Source organism: Solea solea, chromosome 7 (genome assembly GCF_958295425.1).
Source record: "Solea solea chromosome 7, fSolSol10.1, whole genome shotgun sequence".
Classification (NCBI taxonomy): domain Eukaryota; kingdom Metazoa; phylum Chordata; class Actinopteri; order Pleuronectiformes; family Soleidae; genus Solea; species Solea solea.
Window position 1 is genome coordinate 29263119 of NC_081140.1, and position 24691 is coordinate 29287809.

The 24691-nt window shown below is 40.8% G+C and overlaps 1 protein-coding gene across 1 annotated transcript in view; it reads left to right on the plus strand.

Moving 5' to 3' along the window:
• Positions 1-1838: 1838 nt before the first annotated feature.
• Positions 1839-24691, plus strand: part of nxn (nucleoredoxin) — a 44834-nt gene continuing 21981 nt past the window's right edge. The window contains exon 1 of the mRNA XM_058633498.1: positions 1839-2332. Coding sequence (XP_058489481.1) covers positions 2024-2332 — 309 coding nt within the window. The 5' untranslated portion in view covers positions 1839-2023. The remainder of the gene's footprint in view (positions 2333-24691) is intronic.

The window sequence follows — 24691 nt, forward strand, 5'->3', positions numbered from 1 at the left end:
GAAATGATGAAACCTTTGCTATAAATGCTGCTGTTAAAGTAGAAAAAGTTGTTTATGCAGCAGAAACAAAAATCAGAAAATACTTATTTATTACTGTGTTGTTTCCTCAAAGTGATGTTTGTTTTCTTCTGAATTTATTACATTTTGTGATTTATTTTTATTCAACACAAGCAAACGGAACAAAGAACAACACAGTGAAAAACACTTGTTTATTATCCCAGTCATTTATAGTTTAAGTTGTAAAATGAATTTTTTCTGTACTGTAGTAAAGTACAAATATCAAATAAACACTAACAAGTTCATTATAAATACCTGAAAGTGTGTTTAAAGTAGTAAATGTGCAAGTAACTTTTGGATTACTATGAACTACAGTTGCAGCAGATTTACTTTCCTCCTGTGGACACTAGGTGGCAGCACATTCATAAGAACAGTGTTTTTTTTTTTTTTTTACACCCAGCTTTATCTTTTGAAATGTTGGTTTTATAATAAAGCTTATTAAACATTGATCAGTTGCCTTTATTGTATCGTGTGATACAACATACCCTCTCTGTATCGCACGCAGATGCCCCTGCACCTGCCTCCAGCTATTTCATTTTGTATAAATGCGGCCACCTCCAACAAGTTTGTATGGTTTATCCTCCTGAACAAACCAAGTTTCCGACACAGTCTCTTCAGTGTCCTAAAACTTATCACCACACCCTGTTTATGAGCCAAAAGAGAGAGAATGTCCTTATTATTATAGCTGGTTCTGAAGTAGCGCTTAATCGACGCGTCTGTAGAGGCAGCCGTGGCCATCGACTATAGATATTTTCTAAATGAATTTATTTTTATGCGTGACTTTTTTTTTCACGATTGTATTTAGCCACTGTTAGCCACAAACATTGTAGCAACAAAAATAAAACAGCACTGTGACGTACGACTGATATACTGTGAAACAAATAATTGTGAGTTCCATTTACGTTGCAACTGGGAGTGACGATACCGCCGAGTTTACCGCGCTTCTTTTGAGAAGTTGGCAAACTTGGGGCTAGCCAATGTTAGCACGAACAACAGTATGACCAGTGTAGCAACACGTTCATACTTTCACAAGAAAACCTCAAACAGTTGAGAAGTCGGAAAACGAGACAAAACAACAACACTTAAACATACCTCAAACTAGCCCTAGTTAGCCAATGTTGTGCAATAAAAATGCTCTACACGGTATTTTGCGGAAGCAAATAGCTTAGCAACATGTTCACAAAAAACCCTAAAATAGTTAAGAAGTTGAAAGAAAACATTGCAAAAAATAACATATAAAAACGTATCTCAGGCTAGCCCGAGTTAGCCTATGTTAGCAATAGCAGTCAATATAAACATGCATAGCAACATGGAAAAACTAAAACAGCTGAAAAGTTGGAAAAGATTGAAAAAAACAGCAAGCAAACATATGTTAGCAATAGCAGTCAATAACGATGTTTTACATGTTATTTTGCAAACACAAACAATGTAGCAACATGTTCACAAACTTAAGGTAAAGACTGACGTGAAATTAACCATAACATAATAAACAAGCGTTTTTTACTTGTGATGCTAGTGTCGGCCATCTTGGAAAGCTATTTATGAGTCAGTGAAGTTTTTCCAAGTTGAAAAAAATACGACTTGAGGGGGCATTCCTGTTTAAGTAGGAACTTGGGTATTCGGACTTCCATCTGCAATCGTTGACAGCTCTGATTTAAATTTGGACTGCAGTGCCCGTTTCGACCGCTAACGGCCGCAGTTTTACATGACGTCCATGCTGCCAACATTCCTGCACACACACACACACACATACACACACAGGGAGGAGGAGGAGGAGGAGGAGGAGGAGGTACACGGCGGTGAAAGCCTCCGCTCACACACACACACTCCACGGCTGTAGTTGAGCGAGGTCTTCGCGGTGGAGGTGGAGGAAGTGAAGGGAGCGGTGAGTCGCTCAGCTTCGTCGCTCTGTCGCTCGGTGTCGTGTCGGTGAGTCGTCGCGTCGCGTCGTCCTCTCGTCGCTGCCATGTCGGACTTTCTGGAGACTCTGCTCGGGGAGCGGCTCGTCGACAGCGAGAAAGCCGAGGTGGACGTGCAGTCTCTGGGCGCCAGGCTGTCGCTGGTCGGGCTGTTCTTCGGCTGCAGCCTGAACGCGCCGTGTAAGCAGTTCAACGGCAGCCTGTGTGAGTTCTACAGCAGGTTCAAGAAGAGCTCCGAGCACAAGGACAAGCTGGAGATCGTCTTCGTGTCCTCAGACCAGGACCAGAAACACTGGCAGGACTTTCTGCACGAGATGCCGTGGCCCGCGTTACCTTTCAAAGACAGACACAAAAAGGTAAGAGGCTGATGATGATGAAGATGTGTTTATCCCCTCATTAGTCCTGTAATCCCACACAGAAGCGGCTGCTCGGGGGCCACACAGGGGCCCCAACAGTGTTAAACATGACTCCATATGCTTTAACAGTAAATACATGACATTTTCTTGTTAAGCAGGGCCGCTCCTAGCCTCCGTGGTGCCTTCTTTGACGGGTTTGGATTTGGTGCCTCTGATTTGAGGAAACCGTTAGTGCGGTTAAAAAAAAAAAAAAAAAAAAAAAAAAGTTTCACGTCAGTCGATATCGATAATTATCGCGGAGTGAAATGTAGGACAGAAAACAACAAACACACACATATTAAAGGGACAGTGTGTAAACTTTAATGTTGAAGTTGAACCTCACTCTTCTCGTCCAAGAGTTGTTGAACTTAGCCTTGAGTTAGCTTCAAAACGTACACGTTTAGTTTGTCCACTGTGGGCTACTGTAAAAACATGGAGGTCCAAAATGGCCGCCTCTGTAGAGCTGACCCTGCTGCTGAAATCTCGATTTTCAAATCGTAGGAGACGCAACAAATGTTACGGTCAAAAATCTGATTTTAGTGAGTTATTGTCTTGATCTACAGACTGAAGAGATCTGCACAAATATCACACAGTCGTCATTTAAATGTTTCTCAAATGAAAATGAAAATAATGACGTAAAAAATACCATTTGTGTTTAAAATAGTTCAGCTGTACATGCAACTAACATAAATGTAAAAGATTCATGAAAAACAACAAATTATACGTTCATGGGATTATAAACTTACAAAAATATTTTTTATTTTCACTTCCTGTATAATGAAAATAATTTCACTTACATTTCATTCACTGGACCTTTTTTTAAATAAGGAAACAATGCTGGTGATGAGATTTAAATCAAATTATTTTAAGGGTCACGATTTGTTGGTCAGTTATCAAATACTAAATTTCCTTTGGGACAATTAAGTTGATCTTATCTTAGTCAGCTACTAATTTGACAGTCATTGAACTGGTTTGTAAAAGATCACACCAGCTCGTTCTCCTGGTTTCTTTGTTCCACTGACATTTCACTGAATATCTGTGGTTTTGTGGATGTCAGTATTTTGAGGTTTTTAAATGTTTTTATATTTTTTGCCTTTAAACAACAGTTCATTCATGAATGAAATATTTGTCTCTGCAGAGGTTGTGTGTGTGTGTGTGTGAGAACCTGCTGTAAATCAGGATGACACTCGTGTCTTTATTTTTTAAATATTTCATAAGATTTTATTTAGATTGTTTAGACCGGCGACACAAAAACTCCCACATCGACCAAAACAAACAAAAACACACTCAGCTGTGTTAAAGATAAACTCTTGTTTTTGCACGCTCGCGTTCCACTGACTGCTTTGGTTCGTAATAATAATAATGATGATAATAATATTTTAGTATGTTCTATCCATATTATTTCATGTGTAGCCTGAATCTCACCCTGATCCTTGTTCATTCATCTTTATTTTAAATATCTTTATTTATTAGCCCATTATTCTTAAATTAAGGAACACAAGATTTAATTTGTAAGTTGCATAAACTTTTAAGACTGACATTTAATGTCCTATGTATTTTTTATTTTTTGTTATATTGATAAGTTAGGATTTAAAATAAATGTTTGAATTTTCCTTTTACTCCTGAACTCAGTCTGACTCATACAGAAATACATCTCATCATGTGGATAAATGATTTTATGTGATAAACTAAAACTAATGTATTAACAGAATATTCTGTGGCAAATACAATCTTTATATTATGGATAATATATCAACTAATAACAAATCATTTCCTGGATATGTTTTGGTAAATTATATAAAAACTTCATCCTATGCATTTTATATAAACAATAAATAAAATAAACACAAATCTGTTATAAAAGGTTGTAAAAAATGATCCAAATTTGTTTCGGGACCCTAAAAATCTCCCCCGTGACCCATCTGTGGGTCCCAGCCCACAGATGGGGCACGTGGTTAAAAAATTATGTTGTGATTATTTAGAAAGATATTTTAATAAGATAAGAAAATTAATAAATTTTACGTCTTGTTCATGTGGAAAATGAGATTTTAAAATGTTTTTCGTGGTTTTATATTTACCACGTCTGTATTTGTCGGTTATTATTTATTAGTTGTGCTTCATAACTTCTCTTCTGTGTCGCTGAGGCTTCATGGACTCATTCATTTCCTTGTAAATTCTCTTCGATTGCCAGCGATGATTTGTGTTCCAGCTCATAATGAGGTCCAGGCGTGACTGTGAATCAATGCTCGGGGTTTCAGGAGAATGTGTGTTTGAGTGTGTGGGGGGGGGTTCTGTTGTTGTCTGAGTCGGCACACACACACACACACACACACATGGTGCAGCATCATTGTCTTCTGACCGCTTGTGGAAAATAACCGGCGTCAGCGTCTCATCACTCGCGTGTTGTCTGTTTTCTGCAGAGAGCGAACGCAGTCGCGTGTCTGCGCTCGGCAGACGTCGACCTTTGACCTGTTCTCTCACACCATTATAACGAAGCCATAACAATCGGTGTGTGTGTGTGTGTGTGTGTGTGTGTGTGAGCAGCTGTGGTGCAGCCACAGACACTGGATTATGGATCCATGTGGGAAAACCCTCATCAACCACTAATTAAGTCCTGATTTATGGATGTTATTACAGTGGTACAGTCATGACCTGTACATTCATTCATTCATTCATTCACGCGGCAGCCTCTCTGTCTCGTGTCCACATGATTATCTCCAGAGAAGTGGATATAAAGTGTCCTGCCTCACATTGTTAACCATCATTTTAAATTCACAGTTTGTGTATTGTTGCTTTAATTGCTTGCTCATTGTCTGGGGATTTATGATTCTTAGTGAAACACAATGCAGTTACAAATATACACAATTTTCCATTTTTTTTGCTAATGATGACATGTGTCATGTGACTCTAATTGAGCAGGAAGTGTGAATTCAGCTGCTGCTAAAATTGGATCTGAGTAACAGAGGAGGAGAGAATAATGTTTATTCAGGAGGATTTAGTGATTGTTGGGTTCAGTCAATTCAGTCGATTTTTCCATGACTTCATAGCTCCTCCTCAAAGTAGGCGGAGTCATATCGCTGACGTGTCGTGGTTTTCTCTGCGACACAAACACGAGTGACTTGTAAATCAGTTGTTTTGGGTGAATGTGAATCATTAGTTCAGATGAGTTGTCAGAATGAAATACCAGTGAACGTGGTCACGACGGTCGGCTTTCAGCAGAGCTGTCTCTAAATCCACCGGAGTCCTCTGTTCAATATTGATATTTTACACATTTGCTTTGCTAAATGTTGGAGATGAACACATGTTTTCAGGATTTTTAAGTCTTTTTAACTTTGATCTACAGTTGACATTAAAACTCATGTTTATCATACTTTTAAAAGGACTTACTTTTTGTCTAATTTTAGCTGCAGATTGTTTTGACTTTAGTGTTTTCAGGGGTCGGTTCTAAAGCAGGGGTTTGGTTTATGTCCATCCTTTACCTAGTTTATGTCACAGGTGTAACACAGGTTTGGCTAAATTTAGCTGCAGTCCGTTCTTTAATGTTAGTGTTTTTATAATAAATTTGGAGTCGGTTCAAGTCTGTCCTCGTTCTAGCTTAAATCCCAGGTGGTAGTTTAAGTTAAGTTTAAGTTAATTGGCAGTCCGTCAAAATGTTTTGTTTTATGAACAAGTCGGGATTATTTCATGCCTATCCTCATGCTAGCTTATGTGCTTTGGCTAACTTGAGCTGCTTTTTTTGGTAACTTTTATTTTTTGATTTTCATGAAAAAAACCAGGGGTCAGTTCACTTCCATCCTCATGCTAATATTGCTCCTAAATGCTAGCTGGGCTACGTAGAGCTGCCGTATGTTCTGTAACTTTTACGTTTTGTGTTTTATTAACAAAAGCAGCGGTTGGTTCACGTCCGTCCTCGTGCTAGCTGAGTTCACAGGTGATAGTTACTCTAACTTTAACTGCAGTCTGTTCTTTAGCATCAAATGTACGGTTTCATTATAAAAGCAGGGGTCGGTTCATGTCTCGTGTCTCACTGAAGACTTATCGTGGCAGAAACTGTGACTGTGGAGGGAAATGAATGTGCCCCCTCATGTGGCTCAGAGGTGAACTGTAGATATAAATCACATATAAAAGGCTGGAAAGAATTCTGCTCATATATTTGCTGACCCCAATAAACCCTCGTCTGATCCATGTGTGGGTCCTGATCCAGATTTATGAAGACAGAATAAAGAGGGATCTGATATTGACGCGTGTCTGTGGAAACCCAGTGTCCGACCGTCTTAACTCCTCTCCAGATCTTTTTGAACAGCTCGTCTTCTGATGAAAGATGCAATTTTCCTTGAATCGTGTCTTTCAGAGCCTGAGGGCCCGCCCACCTCAGGACGTCCTGCTCTGTCCTGCTCTGTCCTCCTCTGTCTCGGTTATCTCTCTGTCCTCTTTGTCTTTTCTAACCAGGACTTCCTGTTGCAGGAAATGTTGTTGTTGGTTCAAGAAGGGGAAAAAGTCTTTGATTAAATACAGATAAAAAGGTGAAATCGCTCGTACAAAGAATAAGAAGCATAATTGGGCCTTACATCTTTGTGCCAATGACCCTGACCTAGATATTTCCTGTGCTGTAGTTTGTCATTTTTTTTATTTGTTACTATATAATAGTGACACGTGTGCCTGTAACAGGCGCATAAATGCTTTCTGTTTTTACAGTTTTTAAAAACTGTCAGCAGTCTCTAATTATTTTTCTTGGCTTTGTCTTCTGTTAGGCTTCTAAAAACCCAGAAGTCAGAACATAAAACAAAATCTAATTATCCTCTGTTGTGTTTAGTCAGGGATTCTTGCACATACAGCTCATGTTCAGTCATTTCAGGAATGACCAGCTGTCTGCTGGAACTCCCTGACAGTTTATGTTAGATCAGACTATAATCAGACTATGATCAGACTATGATCAGACTATGATCGGACTATGATCAGACTATAATCAGACTATGATCGGACGATCGGACGATTGGACTATGATCAGACTATAATCAGACTATAATAAGACTATGATCGGACTCTGATCGGACTCTGATCGGACTATGATCGGACTATGATCAGACTATGATCAGACTATAATCAGACTATAATAAGACTATGATCAGACTATGATCAGACTATAATCAGACTATAATCGGACTATGATCAGACTATAATCGGACTATGATCGGACTATAATCAGACTATGATCAGACTATGATCGGAAGATCAGACTATGATCAGACTATAATAAGACTATGATCGGACTATGATCAGACTACGATCAGACTATATTCAGACTATGATCAGACTATAATCAGACTATAATAAGACTATGATCAGACTATGGTCAGACTATGATCAGACTATAATCAGACTATGATCGGACTATGATCAGACTGCAGGCAGATCTGATATTTTAACAAAGGCGGGTGACACCCTGGACAGATCACCAGTCCATAGTTTTTGAGATTTGTAGTTATCACAAACCGTGTAGGAGTTACGGTAATGAGACGAACACATGACAAATCCTGTCAGTGACGAGGTCGGGCACACGAGAGTTAAATGAAAATCCTGCACGGTTCTGCTTTAATAACCAGGGTCTGTCAGATAGTTAGGATTAAATCAGCGTCCTGACTGTTGGCGGTTGGCAGTCGTGTCGTGTAGCTGTTCTCCAGAGGCAGGGCGGCCGCTCAGTCGGCTCACAGCCAGAGGGTACGAGAGCAGAGAGGAGCTTCAGCTTCAGAGAGGAACTAAAGAGGCCTTTCATCGACGTGTCAGTGATCTGCTGAAAAGTGAGGGCCACTCTGTGCGTCTTCACTCCGTGACAACACAAGTGTCTTGAAAAGTGGCTGAAATATTTAACCTCTCTCCTCTTCATCTGTCAGTGGTCGGTTTCTGTGGCTCTGTGTCATTTTTCTTCTTTGCTGTGTTCACTCACACAGTGTGGTCCAACACCATCAACAGCAGTGGATCTTTTACTTAATGAATCCCCAACGTCTTTGACTGTCGTTTAATGGTTTGATTGTTTTAAAGCGAATTCCAGCTTCTTAGTTGTTAATATTTTCTGCTTTTCTTCATTAAAAAATAAAAACATTTGAGAACATCATCATGTTGATGTTTGCGAAACACTGATCTACATTTTTGAAGCTTGACGCTCGTAGAAACAAGCGTGGACAAGAAAGAGTTGTCCAATTAAATGAAGTGATTTATTGAATGGAGTGTTTGTGATTGTGCTAAACCTTTAATGGTAGCACGTAACATTCCAACTCTTTCATGTCATCTCTGAACTTACCAATATGACATTTTTTTAAGCTTACTGTACATGAAATGACCGATATGAGCTTTTTAGAAATCCGGCCAGCTGATGACTGATCACTTAAGCCAATTTGTTTCTGGTCGGATAAAATATAAATTAATAATAAATTATACAATAAAGGAAAAAAATTCAGTAACCAGTTACTGACCAACACTATTGTATGAATCAAAATACTTCTATTTCCATTTTTATTTCTCAAAACTCAAAACCAAACTCGATTTACAATTTGATGCATTTTTATTTCTTTTTTTAAAAAAACCCCAAACATTTGCTTTTTGATTTTGTGGGATTTGAACAAAACTCCCTCTTACAGGATAAAAATCAAGAATATAAATAAGATGGCTGACCTTGTTGTTGTAAATAACAGCAAAAGTATAACTTCAGGAACTTACGTCCAATGTCCCAACTCCCGGGATCTTATCTGAACTACGGAAGCCCCAGAGGAAGTTAACGAGAAAATGATCCTCGTTATTCGACTTCCACTCGTGTTATCTGGGTGTTTTAGTTGCACTCACATGTTTCCTTGTGTTCTAAAAGTCAGGTTTTAGTGTCAGTGACGCTTTTATTCAGTTCATTCAAACGAGCGCTGCAGTGACTCCATTGTCCTGCAGCTGTGAGGCCTTGTTGCTCTCCACCGTGTTTGACAAGAGCTTATATAAAGAATGTGTGAGACACCTGCTCCTCTGAAGCTGTTCAGGGCCACAGGGTGTGTGTGTGTGTGTGTGTGTGCGGGCACTGCCAACTGCTCCATCTCACACCACCGGGCTTGTGTTACTGTCTTCACTCACGACACATTGTGTCCTCTTCACAAGGAGATTTGTTATATTAAGAGTGACGACAATGAAGGTGAAGTTCAGAGGCTTAAGTTTCCCCAAGTGAGCGCTGGGGAAACAGTCGTGTAATGTTTCTCGCAACATTTAATCTCCTTAAACTTCCGTTATCTACCTGTGAAACGACAACATACAAAGGCTGTGTGTGTGTGTGTGTGTGTGTGAAAGCACTCTCTGGGATTTGACTTTTCCCTCTTTGTCCTCGTCATGTTCTCCAGCTCACGCACGGAACCTCTGTGGTTTTTTTAATCAGGACTTTCCAAAGCGGAGTGACGTTAAAGATAATGGACGCGGATAATGTGTTCACCACAGTGTCAGCAGCAGCAGCAGCAGCAGCAGCAGCAGCAGCTCAGAATGGGAACAGCAGATGATTTATTCGCCTTACGTACAGTTTTCCCAGACCAGCCCCAGATTGTCACATACTTATCCGTCAAATTGTCCCAGAGTTTCGCCTCCATTCAGTTGATGACGGAGGGGGAAAAAAACAGCTAAGGCCAAGTTTCTTTTCCTCGGAAAATAGGAACACGGTTGTTATTCCTTAAATCCTCCATGGTTTGGGATTGGTTGATCGATGGTGGATGATAGAATAACGTTAGTTCGAAGAATGAACAAAGCAGAATCACTCGATCACCTCCTTCCTCTCACTGCCTTAATAAAAAAGACACCAGAAATGGAAAAGAGAAGAACACGTGGAATAAGAATTGATTAATCAACTATTAATCCATTACTAAATGGATCTTCCTCCTTCTTACGTGTGAATATTTTCTATTTGTGACACAGTTGGAGAATGATGTCTTTGAAATGGCTTGGCATAATTATAAAGTATAAAGCTTTACATGTTCATAAATGCTCTACAATGACTGTACCGGACCGGAATCACAGCCTCCATCCATCACTTTTCTGTCGTGGACCGTAGCATTTTACCCTTAAAGGAACGACGCCAAAGATTATTATACTGGTTATTTGGTTCTATTCTATTACACACAATAATACGTAATAATAATAATAATAATAATAATCCTAACCGTTCCACTCAGCAGAAACATGTTTTAAACATGGTTTCAATGTCTTATCAGAGATTCATCGGCTAAATATGATAAATCAGTCTGCCTCCAGTTTTCTTGCTGTTGCTGCTCGAGCCTCCTGTTCCTACTTTTCTCGTCAAGGTCGGGTTGTTGTGCCTGGACCCTCCCCCCCCCCTCCTCCCCCTCCCTCCTCTCCCTCCTCCCCCCAGTCCATCCTCCGGTGTGTAATTGCCGCACACACACACACACACACACGCAGCAGCAGCTCTCCTCTCCTCTCCTCTCCAACATAATATCAGCAGAACCGCCCCGAGGGCATCCTGTCATCCAGAGCCGGCTCTCGTCTTCCCTTTGTTATCTGGCTGAGATTGAATGTTGGCTTTTTGTGATTGCTCAGTTTTCCCCCCTCATCATCGCCCCTGATTATATTTCCTCAGCTAAATGAAAAAGATAATGATGGATGTGAGCTTTGGCCCCGTCCCCACTCACAGTTCCACGCTCTCATTGTTAGAGCTGACACTGCCGTGGAAACCTTTATCCCTGTTTGTGCTGATTTGATGTAAATTTATTCATCGCATTATGAGCATTTCTCGCCGGAGTTTCCCACCGGACAATAACCTCTCCCTCCCTGACCAACGCCCAGGAGCGGATGGATGCTCATCCAAGTGTGAATGCTCCTGCAGCGTTTGCTTCTGTCTGAGAGGAATCTCACCGTACAAAGAGACTCGTGTCACAGCGTGAAGTCGGTCACCAGCAGCTCTACTGACCTGCTCACTCACTCATTCACTCACTCATTCACTCACTCACTCACTCACTCACTCACTCACTCACTCACTCACTCACTCACTCACTTATACATGTGCAGATCAGGGTTTTATCTCATGCTGCTTTTCCATTATACAGTTTTGGTATCAGTCAGTCATGTTGTTTTCCATGACTTCATAGCTCCTCCTCAATGTGGGAGGAGTCATCACATCACGGCTGCGCGAAACTGCCATGTCGTGGTTTTCTCCGCGACACAAACACAAACTAGTGAAACTGAATCATGAGAATCAGTTGATTCATATCGTAGCATGACATGGATACTGTGACATAAATATCGTGATAATATCGTATTGTGACTTAAATATCTTGATTATATCGTATTGAGACTTAAATATCGTGATAATATGTGACTTATATATCGTGATAATATCGTATCGAGGCTTAAGTATCGTGATAATGTCGTGACTTACACATTGTGATAATATCGTGACTTAAATATCGTGACAATGTCGTGACTTAAATATCGTGACTAAAATATTGTGACATTATCATTTTTAGCAAAAGTTATATTTGTCTCTAAATAGACTCCTCTGTTAAACATTGACATTTTAGACATTTCCTTTGCTGAATGTTGGAGATTCATGCATGTTTTCAGGATTTTTAAGTCTTTTTAACAGATCGTATCATAAAAATATCGGCGTCATCTGGAGTGAGAAGAGGTGGAAGGAGGAGGCGAGAGAATAAACTGGCCAAATACCTGAGGCTGATCTTTTTCTAATACTGTTTATCAAAGAATCAGTACAGTATCACATCACTATATATCACAAAAAATTTATATTTGAATTTATACCAATTGGCTGATTAATTATTAATAATAATAATAACAATAATAATAATAATAATAATAATAATAATAATTAATAATAATCTTTTTTTCTCTTTTGTTTAAAGACAAAATTTATTGTTGTATAAAATATTTTCCGGGTGGTGTTTTGAGTTTGCTGACCTCATTTAATCCAGATTAGTGAAAGTCAATCCTTACTTTTGCTTTTACAGTCTGTGCTAAACTGTTAATCTGAGTATAACGAGGCAGTTTAGCAGATATCAGGTGTCTAATAAGATCAGAGGTCAGAGGTCACACTTGAACCACAAATCTCTTCTTTTTCGTGTGCGTGTCTGTGTGTGTGTGGATTCTCAGGATTCTGTATCTGATTTAAAAATGTTGTGTTCTAATATCCTGAAAAGTCACATGGAATATTCTCCAGGTTCAGGTTCCAGGGAGGTTAAGGTTTCTGTTTTTGATTATTAATCTGATCATTCATAATTATATGGATAATCTGTGTTTCAGGTATTCCTCATGTCGTGAGGACCTCATTATGGAGACAAAAATCATGTCCTCATAATGCAAAGACATTAAGTTGTGTGGTTAGATTAAGGATTATGTTCCCTCTTTAGTCATAAACACTGACCTTGTCAGGACCAGTCATCCTCATGGAGACCAAAACCTGGTCCTAATGAGGCAGAACCTTTTGTTTCTGTTGAACTAAGTAAAGTTTAGGAGTAAGAGTTGAATTGTGGTTATTGGTTAAGGTTAAGATTAGGGTTAGTCATTAACTGGTTATGGTTAAGGTTAGTGATAAGGCTTTGTGCAGAGTCCTGAGAAGTACAGCAGCACAAACCTGTTTGTGTGTGTGTGTATGTGTGTTCTTGTATGGTTATCTTTGTGAGGACCAAATAACTTCTAAACGTAAGGGAGTGAGGACGTTTGTCTGGTCTTCGCTTCTTTAAAAGGTTTTTAGGATTAAGACCTGGTTTTGACTGTCCTCACTATGAAGGCTGCACAAACCCGTGTGTGTGCTTGTGTGCGTGTGTGGTCACATGACTCTGTGGAATACATTTGTGTGTTATAACTGAAGGTCACCTGTGGGTGAGATGATGATGATAATAATAATAATAATAATAACGATCATGATGGAGCTGCAGTGTTGCTCACATATTGATGTATGCTGTTGTTCTGTTAGTTAGACTGGATTATAAATATTAATGTGGTTTTCAGCTGGTTAGCATTTACACCACAGATTATTATTGGTTACACAGGTGCTGCTCATTTTCCCATGTGATTAAAAGTCTTTTTATTTCTAAGAACTGGGCTCAAAATATTTACTTTTGTTGCTATTGCTATGCTAATATTAGCTGTAGAGGGCGCTATCATCAAAGTCAAGCAGGTCGCAGTTTATTCAGCGACTGTTTTTAGTCGTATCAGGTGAGTTTGTCGATATGCAATGATTTAATATTTTAAAGCTAAAATCAGCTGATCATGGACTTCCTGAGATTATGGTGGTGAATATTTGAAGTGTGAAGACTATGATAAGAGCTTCCTGTGAAGAGGAGCTTCACCCCTTCATCATCACTTCATCTCTGGTTCTCCAGGTGTTCACAGTTCACATGAGTTATTCAACTCTCACACGTGTTTTCATAAAAGAAGAAGAAGCTTCTGTTTGTGAACAATCATGTGAACCTGAGGGAACAGAGGCGGGTCCTGACCTGTCAGAGGGGCGGAGACATGTCAGAGGGGCGGGGTCATGTCAGAGGAGTGGAGAGCTGTCAGAGGGGCGGAGTCATGTCAGTCATGTATACTGTAATTACTGCTGTAATTACTGCATGAGAGCGGAATGGTTTAATATCCAGCAGCTTTTTTCCACACGTTAGAAGAGAAGACTCAGAGGAGAAATAACCAGTGCGATCTTTCTGCTTCTGCTGCTGCTGCTGCTTATTCATGTTTTTCCTCGATCCAATCATCAGAAAGTGAAAGTGGAGCCGAGTCCAGTCTGTGACGTGGCCTCAGAGCTCTGAATGTTTCCGTTGGAAATCAGAGCCCAGTGGTTTGTGAGAGTTCATGAATGGAGATAACAGATCTGTCGTTTGTGGTCCGTGCGTTTCCAGGTTTTTTGTTTCGCCTCAGTAATCACACTTTGCTCCAGATTATGAGATAATTATATGTTAGGATTTCTGGAGCGTGACCAGAGAATCTTCTGTAGTCCAAGTCTTTAAAATGAAGATCCCGTGCTGCTAAAGATATTTAAAGAAAGTTTGAATTAGAAAAACACACACACACGTTTTTCCTCTTTACCGTCACTTTTATGGGCTGTGAGATATGGAAACACATTTTATTGCAATCTTTGATATTGATTCACATCACAATATAAAGCAAATCGTTATAATCACTAAAGTAACTGATCAATCAAGAAAATAATCCACAGATTAATATAAATCTGGGTGTTATAGGAGATATATGTGGATATAAAGCTGCACGCAGTTTCTTTCTTTGTTTCTTTCTTTCTTTCTTTCTTTCGGTTGTTTTTCAGTGATCTACGTCAGACGTTTGATTCATGTCACGATTTTCCAATGTGAAATTCCTCACATTATTTCCTCGGCTGCTTTGATTTCCTTGCGCTGTCGTCATGAAGACACACACACACACACACACACACACACACACACACACACACACACACAACAGAACACTCTTTATTTGTCTTTTACTTTGTTTACTTTGGTGCGGCAGGAAAATATGCTGCTGGTTTTTGGGGTTAAATTAAGAGATATTTTAGAAAACAAAAGCTTTTTCACTCACACACACACACACACACACAGACACACAGACACACACACAGACATACACTGTGGGTTTGGTCTCTAAAGTTACAAACATTTTGGAAAACAAAATAAAATCAACTTGACCCATTAAAGGAGACAAAAGTTTCATTAACTATGTTACAGTTGATTTTAACATTGTTATCTGACCGATATCTGATCCATTCATTTGGACCGATACTGATACTGATATCAGTCCAATACAATCATTTTTAACCAAGTCATTTCAAGTTATTTCTAAGACATAATTCTCAGACAAATATTCTTCTCCTTCAACAAAGAAATAAACAGCTCAAACATGTCTCATATCCACTTATCTTAATCTGAACGTGGACATGGACGTCTTTAAGAACGCTGACGTCTTTGAGAATGTGGACGTCTTTGAGAATGTGGACGTCTTTAAGAACGTGGACATGGACGTCTTTAAGAACGTGGACGTCTTTGAGAGAACGTGGACATCTTTAAGAACATGGATGTCTGTGAGAACGTGGACGTCTTTGAGAATGTGGACGTCTGTGAGAACGTGAACGTCTTTGAGAACATGGACGTCTTTGAGAGAATGTGGATGTCTGTGAAAACGTGGACATCTTTAAGAATATGGATGTCTGTGAAAACATGGACGTCTTTGAGAATGTGGACGTCTTTGAGAGAATGTGGATGTCTGTGAAAACGTGGACATCTATAAGAATATGGATGTCTGTGAAAACGTGGACGTCTTTGAGAACGTGGACGTCTTTGAGAGAATGTGGATGTCTGTGAAAACGTGGACATCTTTAAGAATGTGGACGTCTTTGAGAACGTGGACGTCTTTAAGAACGTGGACGTCTTTGAGAGAATGTGGATGTCTGTGAAAACGTGGACATCTATAAGAATATGGATGTCTGTGAGAAAGTGGATGTCTTTGAGAACGTGGACGTCTTTGAGAGAATGTGGATGTCTGTGAAAACGTGGACGTCTTTGAGAATGTGGACGTCTTTGAGAGAATGTGGATGTCTGTGAAAACGTGGACATCTTTGAGAACGTGGACGTCTTTGAGAACGTGTGCGTGGACAGGATTATTTATTCCCTCGTCACAGATGAGATTGCAGACGCAGCTCCTGCCCGTGTGTTTGCCAGCAGTGAAGTGTGAGCAGCTGTGGGAGGAACCAGACACGAGGACTGAAATAATGACTGCAGCACACACAGAGACACACACACACAGACACACACAGACACACACACACGCTGCAGCTGTTTCCTCTGCCGTTCACAGTGTTTCAAAGGAACGTGAAGCAGCTTCAGGAATCGTCTTCCTCAGCGCGCGGAGGCGTAGAAACAGCCGGCGGTGATTTTTCTGGACTGTGTCGTCGTCTTGAAAAGTAAATAGTGTTCAAACTTTATTGGTCCGTGGCTGTGACACAGAGCGGGACCTGACACTCGAGTGTGGACAGGACCCACTCTGAGGATTTATGGTGGACCTGAGGGTGTTTGGACGTTCCCCCCGTGTTTATGATAGGCTCCGCCCCGCGCAGCAGTGTCCTCTTCCCACCCTGACAAAAGAGAATCTGGGTCAGGTTTCCTTCCACTTCTTCGTCCTGATCAAAGTCTCTTCAGGGCTTTTTCTCCATTCGCTGGAGTTGTTGTTCTTTCTTTGAGCAGCAGAAGCACAAACAGCTCTTTCACATGTAGGTCATGTTTTATTCTGCTGTTACATAAATGTTTGAGCCTTAAAAGCTACTGTCAACTTACATTTAGCAGGAGAAGATTCTTATTCCTCACTTAATATCTGTCAACTCTGAGAACATGACTGTGGTAAAACTTACAGTAAATATCGTACAGAGCGTCTTTTATTTCTTTTATCCTTTTTTCCTTTAACTTATAGACAGACTATAAACTCTATACTCTAGCCTTCAGTTTTTATATATTTTTAAAGATTTTAAGTATATTAAATAAATAAATAAATAAAGTAAATTAACTGGACTTATTTAGGAAAAAAAGCTTTTTTATACAGGGTTCCTTCTGCATGTACTCTGACACAGTGACAGTGAAACTTAATTCTCTTTATTTTGACACACAGAGCGTGTGAATGCAGAGATAAACTCGAGCAGAGACACATCAGCATGTAGACGAGCGGAGCCGGGGAATCAAACCCACAACCTTTGAGTTGAAAGATAAGATTGTTTTCGTCAGATGACACAATTGTGCTTCTGGAGACTTTAAAAGACGGCATCTACCGCGCGTTTCACGCCTCTGTTTTTTAGCATAAGACAAAAGACGAGGACCGCGCGCGACCTCACGCCACGACTCATCGTGTCTGATCCATCGCCACCAAAGATGTAAACCTGTGGAGGGAAACGCAGTCATGGTGTAATAATAACAGAGATGCTTCTCTTCAGCTTTAATAGCAGCTCATATTATTTGTTTCCATATAATTGCATTTACAGAAGCGGTGGTTTGTGTGTAACTTCAGTGGAACATCCTCAGTCTCAACTCAAACTCAAACTCTGGAAAGTCTCCAACGAGAAACCGCTCTGGTCAAAATGTTAAACAGTCAGTTTCCCTCAAACATGAGCCTCGTTTTTAAGCTCCGCACATTCACTCATTTCACCGTTTATGACAGAAGAGAGTTCATTAAAACCTCACAGTTTCCCCTCATTCATGTCTCTCTCTCTGTGTGTGTGTGTGTGTGTGTGTGTTCCTGCACTCACTCTTTTCTCAGGCGTGAACAAAAGCGGCCCCTCGTCAGCGGCCTCTTCATAATCCTCTCTAACCCTCGCCTCCTGCTCATTTCCTGTCGCCGCGGATCGAGCGCCCGCCCCTCGTTCATCCTCTCACTGCGTTTCAACACCAGCCACTCATGTCGTCACCTGCTGCGCGTTTAAACTGCAAAGCTGCTGCTCACAGGAAGTCAAACGGTGGATCACACAGTGTCGACATTAATATTCTATATCAAACGATTTGATTTGTTTCTGCTGGTTTTTAACGCTAAAGACAGGTCGTTGTTCATACATTCATCATCGTTCACCACAGATCAAACATTCATCTTCTTACTCTTTATCCTAAACAATCCTCTTTATTTATAGAACACATATAAAAAACAGACACACAAATAAACAAGTAGATGGATAAATAGAAAAGTAATATACAGTAAAATCACTAAAAGACATCAGAAGAATAAACTTCAGTTAGTTTTTTCAATTCTAAATGTTGTTAATATTCTTATCAACGTGGGACTGAACAAGTATGTTTTATAAGATAAGATAATCCTTCATTTGTCCGTCAACGGGGGCGAAATTTGCAAATATGTTTCATAAAATGGCTACATTTGAAAATATATCGGTCTCTGCACGCTAAAAATAAATGTGCTGAAAATATAAAATGGTAAACATATAAACACACTGACCTAAATGTGACATTAAATAATCCAAATTCTCTCTTGAAATGGAGAGAGACCAAAACAAAAACATGCTAAACTAAATTATTTTATACGATAAAAAAGTAGATTTTCAAAGTTCTGCAGTGACCTAATTAATTGGTAGTTTTTCTCGTACCACAAGGTGGCAGCAGCAAGTGTGTTTGCAGAAGTGATGGGATTTACGAGGGTCCTTGAATGCGTCATTAAGCTGCTTCTTCTAAACTCATCTTGCTCTGTACCTTTCATAAATAGTGACGTTTACAAGGGTCCATGAATGCATCCTGTAGCTGCTCCTGTGTGTGTCTCTCTCTGTTTATGTTTATTTGTGTTGACGTTGTTGTTATTTGTTCTCCTTTGTCTCAGTTTGTGTTTGTTTTCTTTCTTCAGAGAATTTTTTCTCTGACAGAATTCTGTGTTTACATAGAAGTTTGGTGAAGTTAGTTTGACAAAAGCAGATGCTGCTTTATCTGAGTCTGTGTCAGTGTGCAATATCCAACTTGAAACTAACTTCACAGAAGGGCACTGTGTATATGTGTGTGTGTGTGTATGTGTGTGTGCGTTAATTTGCATCAGAAACAATTAGAGGCTTTAAAAGGAGTTTTCTGTAACGTGTGATTATCACGTTAACTTTGACAGTGTGTGTGTGTGTGTGTGTGTGTTGTTGAGTACATTATTTCAGCCTGATTTAGAATGTAATTATTCACTCATTCATCCTCTTCAAGCATTAAACGGCCTCTTCTCTTCAGTGGAACCCAAAGTGACAGAGGTAATTGTAGATCAAGGCCGTGGCGCTGGGGAGCAGCGCAGCTCGGGTGGCGGTGGCAGCGGGAGAGAGGGGGAGGGTGAGAGGGTGAGGGGGTGAGGGGGGGATAGTCTGGCGTTCAGTTTCAGGCTTTGGCAGCGGCCGCTGTGCACCACTGATCCACCGCTCGCTTCTGAAGTCGACCACAGCTCTTGTTCTGTGTCCTGTGCCAACTGTTGGACACACACACACACACACACACACACACACACAAACCTCTTCAAACGTCAGATAACTAGCGGTTAATCACAGTTACAGCGCGTTAATCTGCGACGCTAACAGGCTTTTAAGCTGCTTTTGTTGTAGAAGTGAGTCATTAATGAAGTGAGTCATTAATGAAATGAGTCATTAATGAATTGAGTCATTCATGAAGTGAGTCATTAATGAAGTGAGTCATTAATGAAGTGAGTCATTAATGAAATGAGTCATTAATGAAGTGAGTCATTAAGGTCAAGGTCAGATGAATTTAAAATCTCAGAAACTGAAAGTTGTGATTATTTCCAACATCAATGAATCTGTCAGTTTAACCCAGTAATCCTATAATGTTGATCAGTGTTTTTCAACCCTGTAAATGTTTTTGTCCACAAACACAAAATCATTGAGTTTCTTTGTTTTTATGAAGCAAAAGAAAAGAGAAAATATTCACATTTAAGAAGCTGAAACATCAGATAATTTTGTTCTTATTATAAGAAACAGATTAATAATCTAATAATCGTTAGATATACACGACGTCGACGTCAGTTTGTGTCTGTATGAGGACAGACTGTGGGCGTGGCTGCGGCTCCACCTGGACCGTACCATTACTCCGGTTATTTGGGGACAAATCCTGATGGAAACACAAAAACACACAAAGCAAACCTCGGTGAAACACTGGTGTGTAGTGGAGCTGAACCACAGATCTGTAATCACTGCTCCGCCCACTCTTCAGAGGACACATGTCCTCCGCTCTGAAGCTCAGCTCTGTCCTCGTCCTCGTCCTCGTCCTCGTCGCTGCGGCGATGAAGCAGCTGTTTGGAATGAATCAAATCAAATCCTTCTCCTCGAAGAGAGATGTCAGGATTTCCCTGAGGAAGGAGGAGGGAGGGAAGGAAGGAAGGAAAGGAGACACAGATGTTTTTGTGTTTTCACTGATCTATGACGTGTTAGACAGACGTCTCTTCTCCTGTGTACAAACTCTCAGACGAGGTCAAAGGTTAAACATTTATCTTCCAGAGCTCTTAAAGTTGAGCTGAAATAAATAATAATCCATGAATCGAGAAACTGAACTATTTTTATTATCAGTTTGAGTGTTTTTTTTAAATAATTAAACCCAGTTTGTTTGATTTTTCAGCTTCAGCTTAAATGTGAATATTTTCTGCTTTCTTTGCTCCATAAAAACAAAGAAATCATTCAAACACTGATCATTATTTTCTACTCGTATTTAAATGTGATTTTTAAATATATTTTCTTCAACGTTCTTCAGGTTATTTACAGTTTATTATATAAAATAGTTTTTATGTTATGACGCGTTCATTAGACAGGTTCATGTATTCATGTTTTCATTTTAAAGTTAACATGATCTATTCATACAAGCTGAATGTATTTTAAAGCTAAATGTGTAAATATATAAGAGTGACGGGCCATTTATTATTTATTTTATTTGACATTAACTATAAAGTCAAGTGGTCACAGAAAGAAGAACCATAACATCCTCATCATTCATCCATCCATTCTTTTAGAGTGGAAACAATTACTGGATGAATCGATAATTCATCAATCACTAAATGAATCGTCAACTATTTTGATCATCGATTCATTCAAATGTTTTTTCTTAGATTTGGTTTCATTCTCATTTAAAAATGATAATTCTGACAATGAAAATAAATGATGATGAAACATTTGTATGTAAAGTTTACTGTAAAAATAAGGTCTGAAGTGACCTTTGACCTCCGGGAATCTTCATATGATCAAATCTGGCTTTTTTGTGTGTGTGTGTGTGTGTGTGTGTGCGCATGTGTGTGTGTCCAAAAACATGCAGATCTGGGGATGAGACAGTGAGACAGTGGACGCACGGTGTGACCACACCTCTCTGTCTATCTCAGCGTTAGAAGATGAGTGAATGAATGTTGGATTCATGTTAATGTGTATTTAAAGACATTTAAGTAGTTAGTTCAGGGGGGGGGGTCTGCAGTAGGTGACCCCCTGTTGAGAACCCTCTGATCTGCGTGGTCTAATCATTTCTTTAAATCTGCTGAAAGTCCTCCGTTTGACTCGGAGGCTGCAGATCTGCGTTGCCACGGGAACCAGCCCTGTGGCTTCTAATGGAACAATCTTGGACAATTACTTCAGCCAGTCATTAAGATGTGAATCAGTGAATCACCGCTCACATGTCTGCAGCTGCAGTCGAGTATAAGTGAAGTGCGAGTTCTGATTCTGTTCCCTGTTATTCTGATTATTATGGACCGAGCTGAGGGTTCTGCTCCGCTGGGTTCAGTCCAGTGTGTGTGTATGTGTGTGTGTGTGTGTGTGTTGTTGTGATGATGATGATGTTTGAAAACGGCTGACTTCATCTCCTCATGGAAACACTAAAGCAGTTCACCGTGTTTGTTTGTGAGCTCATTAAAAATAGAGAAAAGGAAATGATGGCATTGTCAGCAAGAGAGAGGACAGAACCGGTCCAGGCCGCTCTCTGGACTAACTGGACTAACTGGAGTGGACCGCACTGCACTGGACTGGACTGGACTGGACCACCCAGACGACACAAGTGGACACATTGTAGTCGACTGGGAAATGAGCAGCTTTTTCTTTTCAGATCAGAAACAAAGAGACAAACTGTAGCTGCTCCACGTCGTCTCTGTCTGCTGCAGATTAAACTTAAATGAAGCAGATTATTTCTGCCTCAGTTTGTTCACAAACTTCGACAAAGCCACATTAGAACGGCGCACACGGTGTGTGTGTGTGTGTGTGTGTGTGTGTGTGTGTGTGTGTGTGTGTGTTTACTCCAGGTTCTCCAGTTTCCTCCACAGTCCAAAAACATGCAGATTTGGGGATTAGGATTAGGTAAATTAGAGATGAGAGTGAATGGTTGTTTGTCCCTGTGATGGACTGGTGACCTGTGACCCGGCCGATCGCCCTATGTCTGCTGGGATTAGCACCAGCGACCCTCGTGTGGAGGATAAAGACAATGATAGACAATAAATGAATGTTAATATTTATTAATTTATTAAAAAAATTATATGAATGTGTTTGTTTTTGAGTGGATTCATGCAGGTTTTTAAAGTCAGGACCTGGTTACTTGTCTCCTTCATGTGTCTCGTCCTTGTTGTTGTTGTTGTCGTAGCAGCAGCAGCAGCAGCAGCAGCAGTAATGGCAGCAGTAACAGCAGCAGCAGCAGTAACAGCAGCAGCAGCAGCAGTAACAGCAGCAGCAGCAGTGGTTTGGAGTCCAGCTGTTTTACAGCGTGTGCTGTGATGTATAGAGAAGTCAATGAAACAACAGGGGGAAAGTTTCAGGGCCGTAAACCTCACTGACGTGCAGCGGCTCAGAGCAGAGTGTGTGTGTGTGTGTGTGTGTGTAAAAGAATAATCTGTCACAGATTATAAATATTATCTGAGCTGGTGACTGCGGTCAGAGTCATGGACGCTGGCGTCTTCACCGTTTGTTCTGTTGTCTCAACAAAAGTGAGCGAGCACATAAACACACAGAGAGAGAGAGAGCGAGCAGATGAACACATGAACTCTGTGTTTGTATGAAGTCCTCGTGTCTCTTCACTCTCACGTCGAGTGTCTTCAGACTCTTCAGATCTTTTCAAAATAAAACACAAATGATTTCATGCTGAATTCAGGTTCTCACAATTAAACAATGAATCACTTTTAAATCGATGGAATCACAGAATCACAATAGACCAATTTCAATGGTTTGTATTAATATAGTGTTGATGACCATTCACCCATTCACAGCCGTTCACTCACACATCCATCAGGAGCAACGTGGGGTTAGGTGTCTCGCCCTAGGACACATCAGCATGTAGACTAGTGGAGCTAGGTCTTCACACGTCCTACAGTCACCTCTGTAGGTCTTCACACGTCCTACAGTCTTCACACGTCCTACAGTCACCTCTGTAGGTCTTCACACGTCCTACAGTCTTCACACGTCCTACAGTCGTCTCTGTAGGTCTTCACACGTCCTACAGTCGTCTTCACACGTCCTACAGTCGTCTTCACACGTCCTACAGTCTTCACACGTCCTACAGTCGTCTTCACACATCCTACAGTCGTCTCTGTAGGTCTTCACAGATCCTCACAGTCGTCTCTGTAGGTCTTCACACGTCCTACAATCGTCTTCACACGTCCTACAGTCGTCTCTGTAGGTCTTCACACGTCCTACAGTCGTCTCTGTAGGTCTTCACACGTCCTACAGTCGTCTCTGTAGGTCTTCACACGTCCTACAGTCGTCTTCACACGTCCTACAGTCGTCTCTGTAGGTCTTCACAGATCCTCACAGTCGTCTCTGTAGGTCTTCACACGTCCTACAGTCGTCTTCACAGATCCTCACAGTCATCTCTGTAGGTCTTCACACGTCCTACAGTCGTCTTCACACGTCCTACAGTCGTCTCTGTAGGTCTTCACACGTCCTACAGTCGTCTCTGTAGGTCTTCACACGTCCTACAGTCGTCTCTGTAGGTCTTGACACGTCCTACAGTCGTCTCTGTAGGTCTTCACACGTCCTACAGTCGTCTTCACACGTCCTACAGTCGTCTCTGTAGGTCTTCACACGTCCTACAGTCGTCTCTGTAGGTCTTCACACGTCCTACAGTCGTCTCTGTAGGTCTTCACACGTCCTACAGTCGTTTTCACACGTCCTACAGTCGTCTCTGTAGGTCTTCACACGTCCTACAGTCGTCTTCACACGTCCTACAGTCGTCTCTGTAGGTCTTCACACGTCCTACAGTCGTCTCTGTAGGTCTTCACACGTCCTACAGTCGTCTTCACACGTCCTACAGTCGTCTCTGTAGGTCTTCACACGTCCTACAGTCGTCTCTGTAGGTCTTCACACGTCCTTCTGTATGTTTGACAGAACCACAGCTTCGTGCTCTGGTCTTTGGCAGCAGAAGCAGCAGAAATATGAGCTGCACTAGTTTGCACTGATCCTGGAGACAACAAAATGGCTGCAGGCAAACACCGAGAATATTAATCTCAATCCAGATGAGTGAAGTGGATCAAAACCTGTAATTACACTGACACTACAGGTTCTGCCTCAGGCCACAGAAAGACCCAGAGCTTCTCTCCTCTCCTCCCCTCTTATTTCCTTTCCTCTCTTTATTGTGAGACTGTAACGGCATGTTTCTCCGCCCAGAGGCACAAACACAAAGCTTGACGTCGGTTTCGCTTGTGTCCGACAGGACGTGTGTGTGTGTCCAGGACGTGTGTGTGTGTCCAGGACGTGTGTGTGTGTGTATTCACTCTGTCCACTTCCTGTTCGTATGCATTTCACCGAGTGTCAGTCAGAGGCTGCAGCAGCAGGAGAATCTGTCGCTTCATTCAATCCTG